The 6000-nt window shown below is 56.1% G+C and overlaps 1 protein-coding gene across 8 annotated transcripts in view; it reads left to right on the top strand.

The window, feature by feature from the left end:
* RAP1GAP2 (RAP1 GTPase activating protein 2) overlaps positions 1-6000 on the top strand; it is a 43280-nt gene that overhangs the window by 15532 nt on the left and 21748 nt on the right. For 4 of the 8 annotated variants that reach the window (XM_041482491.1, XM_041482492.1, XM_041482488.1 and 1 more), the window contains exon 1: positions 14-162. The exons of the other annotated variants lie outside the window; for them this stretch is intronic. In XM_041482491.1, the coding sequence (XP_041338425.1) occupies positions 59-162 (104 nt within the window). In that variant the 5' untranslated portion in view covers positions 14-58. Of the gene's footprint in view, positions 1-13; positions 163-6000 lie in introns of those variants that run through there. 8 annotated transcript variants of the gene reach the window in all.

Here is a 6000-nt window from a genome sequence, read left to right as displayed (position 1 = left end):
GCCCCCGCCGGTGCCGGCGCTCGGTCGCTCGGTCGCTCGGGCGGCGGCGGCGGCGGCGATGTCCCGGGCGGGCGGCAGGACGCGGTCCCGGCGCGCGGGGGTGCGGGCGGCCGTGGTGCTGATCGGGCTGCTGCACCGCTCCCGGCAGAGCAGCGAGAGAAGGTGACGCCGCGGGGAGCCGGGGAGCGCTCGGTGCCGGCGGCCGGGCACAGCCGGGGGCTGCGGGGGGCGCGGGGCCGGCGGCGGGGGCGGCGGGTGGAATTACTGGCGGCGGTACCGGGAGCTGGGAAACGGGATAACGGTGAGCCGCTGGCGGTGCGCGCTGTGTGCCGGAGCGGTGCCGGGGACCAGGCAGCCGGCACCGGTAACCGTGACCCGCTCCCGGTGCCGGGAGCCGCGCAGCGAGCAGCCGTGAGCGCTCGGGACGCTCGGTGCGTGAGTGTGCGGGGCCGGGCCGGGCCGGGCCAGGTGAGCCCCACGGCCGCCGCCCGGAGGAGCAGCGCGGTCCCCGGGGCCCCTCGGGCAGAGCTGCTGTGGCTCCGCTCCGCAGCTTTGTCTGCGGCGGGGACAGCTGACGGGTGGTTTCATCTTTCACTGCCGAGGCCATGGGCTGGCTGTACTTGGCGTCCAACTTCGTGCCGTAGGAAACGGCCTGTTTGCGGTGCTCGGCGAGCTGGCATCTGCTCCGCGCGGAGCTGCTCTGGCCGCGGAGGCTGACCCCGCGCTGATCCGTGCGGCTGCCCCGGGCAGGCAGTTTTCTCCTCCAGGACTCTGCTGCTCTGGCAACTTTGGTGTTAAAAATAGTCAGAAATATGCGCCCGAACCTCACAGTGTGTGCGCCTCTGTTTCAGGGTGGAAGCAACATGGGCACTGCTGCAGGCTGAGGGGTTTTTTGTTTCTTTTTCTTGGTTCAGTTTGCGATTTTGTACCAAACTAAAATGAATGAAGAAATGATTATTTGGAATCATTGTTGTAAAATATTCCCCCACTCCGTAATCTATAAGCATGAAAAATCAGAGTGAGGTGACTGAGGATGAAGCTTTTTGTCTGCCATCAGCTGTGGATTGCAGGGCTTGTACCCCATTTTTCAGTGCTCTGGCATTGGGACTTTGCATTGGACAGCTGGTGCCGTGGAGAGCAGGATGTCAGTGATGCACTAAAGACTGAGCATTGGCATTCCTGGGGAGTTCCTGTGTCACTTGCTGGTTTGAGATATTTCTGTCTCCCGTGCTGGGGTATTAGGTAGATCATCAAAGCAGAACAGTTGGAAAAAGCCAACTGCAGGTCGTGGGTGAGCAGCAGGAATGTCTGCTCACCTGAGCTGAGCCGTGGCTGGGTCCCTGCACCACACTCCAGGCTGGAACCCAGCGTGTGGGGACTGTGCTGGGGCTCCCTCCCAAGCTGGGCTTGGCTGTTCCTGCCCTGCTGCTGCTCCTTGGGTTTTGTCCTGTTTAGCCCAGGCCCGTTCCAGCCATAGCTCGGGGCTGGCTGGGCTGACCTGAACTCTCTCCTCCTGCTTTCACCTGTGTGGGGACCCAAATGATCCTCTGGATGTTGTACCAGTGAAACTCATTGGCCAATCCTGCATTTGCCTCAAGGGCAGGCAGTGCTTTACTAGTCACACCAAGGAAGACTTTGCCAAAGAGTTGTCTTTCCCCCAGGTACCAGGTTTTTATGAATGAGCTCAACATGACACTGGAGTGCTTAGAAAAAACCTGGCTCTGAACTTGCACTGGAATCTGCCCGGTGGTGTCTGAGCCTGGTTTATTTTTTTCCCCAGCATCATGTTGTACACAAAGCGTCTCAGTGGGCCTCTTGCTGCAGGGTTTACTGAGTACAACGAGAGTCACACAGATTTCTCAAGGGGAGAACAAGACCCCAAGGAGGTTTTCCTGTCTGCCATGGACTGAGGAGCCTCCATGGGAGCGATTTCAAGAATTCAAGCAGTGCTTTACGGTGGTTGTTTCATCTTATGCAAGCTGCCAGGGCCATCAAAGTGACATAATCTGCAGGAAAAGGAAGGGACTGCTAGCGGCTTCGTCAAAAGGGACTCTGTTCCTCCACCTGCTCCTATTTGCTATTTTCCCTCCTACATTCAGTCTTTGTTCTGCATTTGCAATTGAATTTTGCTTTCTATGAGCCATATGCAAGCCTGGCAGGATCAGTGGCAGCTGCAGAGTGTGGTGGCCCATGTCCCTTCCTTGTTAGCAACCCAGCAGAGTGCAGGCTCCCCTGGCAGAGCTGGGTGACGCTCACCTGCCCCTCCACCTGCACTCTTCTCACCTGTGCCTCCCCTGCACACCTGAGCTGCAGGTCTGGGGGGTGGCTGCTGCTGCGGGCTCCTCCTTGCTCCTGTTTTGCTCTGAAAGCCTGGGATTTGGAACTGTATCTATGTGTAAATGGATTTTCCCAAGTGTCCCACATGCAAGGGAGGTGACGCTCTGGTGGCTGTCCTCTCACAGGGGAGAGCTGGTGGGTGGGTGCCCTGGTGGGGGGCACGTCTCCTCCCACGGGCTCCTTGCCCTTTGGCATCAGCGCCGTGGCGTTTGGAGGCGCAGCTTTCTGGGAGCTGTTCTCTGCAATTTGCAAATTATTGAATCAGCTCAGAAACGGCTGCCCGAGGCTCCTGGCTCGGGTTTGGCAGGAATAGGATCAGACGAGCCTTCTGGTCTGAAAATGTCTGCAAGTGCCTTGGCTGATTTACCCAGATCTGCAGGAAATTGCCACTTTCTCTGTTCCTGCAGAGTAGGCAGCACATTTTGTAAAAGATAAAAACTTCTTTTCACCATTACTTGCATATCGAGCCTCGCTGTCCTGTCCTGGCTGAGCCCAGTGGGAAGCCCTTGGCCAGCTGGAGAGATTCCAGCGTCTGCAGAGGTGCAGGCACAGCAGGAGTCAGCTCCTTGCTGGCCCCCTCCCCAGCAGGACGGGCACTGTGTGGTGCAGCAGGGACCCCGTGGCCAGTGCAGGCAGCTGGATCCTGCCTGCTCAAGTGTGGGACACTCTGAGCTGTTCAACAACGTGCATTTGCTGTTTGGAGGGGCAATTAAAGCCACCCCACTGGCAGTTAAATGTCACCTTTCCCTGAGCAGGGCTGTGGTCCTGCTGAGGACAGTGCCTGGGGATGCTGCGTGTGTGCAGGTGCAGGCTGGCAGTTTGCAAATATGTAATTTATTGCAAGAAATGTAGATGAGAAATTGCTGCACTTTTTTTTTGCTGACTCTCAGGCTTCAGTGTGAGAAGGCAACACTGCTGAATAGGGCTAAGCTGAGCCAGGACATAACGAGGGAAATCAGTTTCTAGGGAAGATGTTCCATAGCAGGGACTCTGCCCGAGGGTCTGGCAGCTCTGCAGCACTGAGTGCTTGGGCTGCACCCCATGTCTGGGGGGATTCTGGAGCCCCACAACTGTCTGACATCAGTGGGAGCCTGCAGCAGTGCATGTCCTCTGCTGATGTCCTCCGTGGGATGAGTGATGATGCAGCGAGATCTTGCCTGCCTGGCATCCTGGGATTGGGTGGAGAGCTGCTCAAAGTCAGGGCAAGGTTCTTCATTCAGGCACTCACTGCAGATTTCCAGGTGTAAACTCACAGCAAGGTGCCCTTGTCTGCGTTGCAAAACCCCACAGTTTTAGTTGAGGTTTTTGGGTTTTTTTTGTAATTTGTGAGCAGCTGGCAAGGGCCCCTGGCCATGCTGCTCTGCCTGGTGTGTCAGCAGGTGCTTGTGTCCCGGGAGCCAGGGGCTGGTCCCAGTTGTGTGGGGGATGGAGAGGAGCCCCCCCAGAGGGAGGACGAGCAGCCTGTGCCCCACTCCCACTGCCTGCTGTGGGCAGGGCTGAACCCGGGCAGGGGCAGGATGGAAAGGGATATGGAAGCACAGTCCCCTCTGGAAACTTAGGAGACCAGGCATGGAATATTAAACAAACTAAAAAGGAAGCAGCTGGCAAGGTGATGCCCATCAAGGATAAAAAATGAGGAGTCCAAAAATAGAGGCTGTTAATTTACAGGAGAGTCATTGCTGACCTTCTCAAGGATGAGGCATCTGACAGGCAGAACTTGTTGCTGCAGGAGTTTGGTACCTCCTTAGGCCGGGTTTGACCTGTGGAATTAAGCACAGGCATAGGGGTAACCTGGGGTGCTCCCATCCCATTTGCACATCTTGACAGAGGTAGAGCCAGCCACAATGGAGCATTTCTCCGTGTCAGGTAACATGCTGGCATCTCCCCTCCCCACCTGTGATTTATCTAAGTGTACTGCATTGATTTAGAGCCTGTCTGGGAAATAAATCAGATGGACAAAATGAGGAGGTGGGATGCTTTAGGGGTTTTTCATTAGGCTGTGGCTTGAGAGAGCATGAGAGAAGTGTGCACTCGGAGTCAGGGTCTGGATGGGAGCACTCAGGGGTCCAGGCAGCCTTGGCTCTGTGCTGAACAGGGCTTTTTAGTCAGAATTTCAGTATGTCCGTGGGGCTTACCAAATACAGGATATTAATTTGAAGGTGCTTTAGGACTGTGATCAGGGATGCTTTAAAGAGAGAGACCTCACCTGCCCTTGCGGTGTTGGGAGCTCACTGATGTCCATGGTTCCCCCCAAAATGGGGGAAAAATTCCCATTTCTCCCTCTCTGGGAGGAGCCAGGAGAGCAGCCCTTGGCAGGTGGGCTTTGCCTCCCTAAGAGCTGGGAACAGGTCCCCCCAGCTCAGTCCTGGGGGGCTGGGGGGGCTGGGGTGATCTCAGCCTCCTTCGGAAACCCTGCAGTCGGCCCTGCCATAACCGCATTAAGGTATTTCCTTAATTAGATTTACTAAGTATGCAGGATTCTAATTCTCTCTTTTTCCTTCTCTCTTAATTTGCCTAATGAGAAAAACAAAGAAATGAAATTACAAAGGCGATGCCCGCGTTTCCTTCTGGAGAGGCTGGTGCCGGCGGCGCGGCTCCGGAGGATGCTCTGGCCCGTCCGTGCCTGGCTGTGGCCGTGGCAGGGGTGGATGTGGGCATCAGGGGCAGGCAGAGCCCCCTGCCCGCTGCCAGCTGCCCCCTTAGGGAGCAGACGCAGCGCTGTGACCTTTGGTTGTCCATGCTGGAGCTGAGCATCTCCTGTGGTGCCGGGGGGGGCGGGTGCATGGGGAGCTGCCCGGTGTCCCCGTCCTCACCAGCGTGGGCACCTGCCACCTCTGCCGTGCTTCAGGCTGTGCACAGACTGCACCCTCAGTGTCGCTGGGTCACCGAGCGGGGCTGCTGAGAGCCCCCCGAGCACAGACAAAGACGTGCTACCCTTCCCCCTCACTCGTTTATCATCCCCCAGGGCAACCAGTTTGGGAAAAGGGTGCTGGCCCTTGACCCCAGCACTGGTGGGGGCTGTGGCCGGACTTTACCAGAACAGATCCTCAGCGCAGAGGCCCGTTCCAAGCAGTCCTTGGGGATGGGCTTGTTTTGCTCTCCCGGAACTGCAGGAGCAGTTCCAGCAGTTTGGCCCCAAAGAAGCAGCCAGCATGTGACAGAGGAACATGTTGTTAAGTTGGGTGATTTTATAATACTTAGAATATGATGCTATGGCAACCCACTACAAATCCCAGATCAAATCAAATTGTTTGTGCGCATCCCTGTAACTTTAATCTTTTCAAAGTGGTATCTGTTTTATGCCTTTGAGGCCACTGTGCAGCTGAGTGCAATCAGGCAGAGCTCAGGGTTCAAAGCAAGGAGAGCAGAGGATGAGTGGCTTGCTCCAGATCAGGCTGTGCTTCAGTGTCCTAGAAAGTCAAAGAGCAAACAAGGAAAATCTGTCGTCCTTGGCATTTTTCAGCATTAGAGACATGGTGAGGCTGTGGAGAGCAGAGAGGGAAGGAGCTTGGTAAACCGTATGAGTGGGCAGGACAGGAATTCCACTATTGCCCCACATTGCTCCAATTAATTTCTTGCATTGAAAAACTGGAAGATTTTCAAGCCAGGAGCTCAAATGAGGTGTAACAATGTAAATTTAACCTGCTCTGATACAAAAAAGAG

Source organism: Pyrgilauda ruficollis, unplaced genomic scaffold, assembly GCF_017590135.1.
Source record: "Pyrgilauda ruficollis isolate IOZ18807 unplaced genomic scaffold, ASM1759013v1 scaffold59, whole genome shotgun sequence".
In the NCBI taxonomy this organism is placed as follows: Eukaryota; Metazoa; Chordata; class Aves; order Passeriformes; family Passeridae; genus Pyrgilauda; species Pyrgilauda ruficollis.
This window is presented reverse-complemented; position numbering and strand designations above follow the sequence as displayed.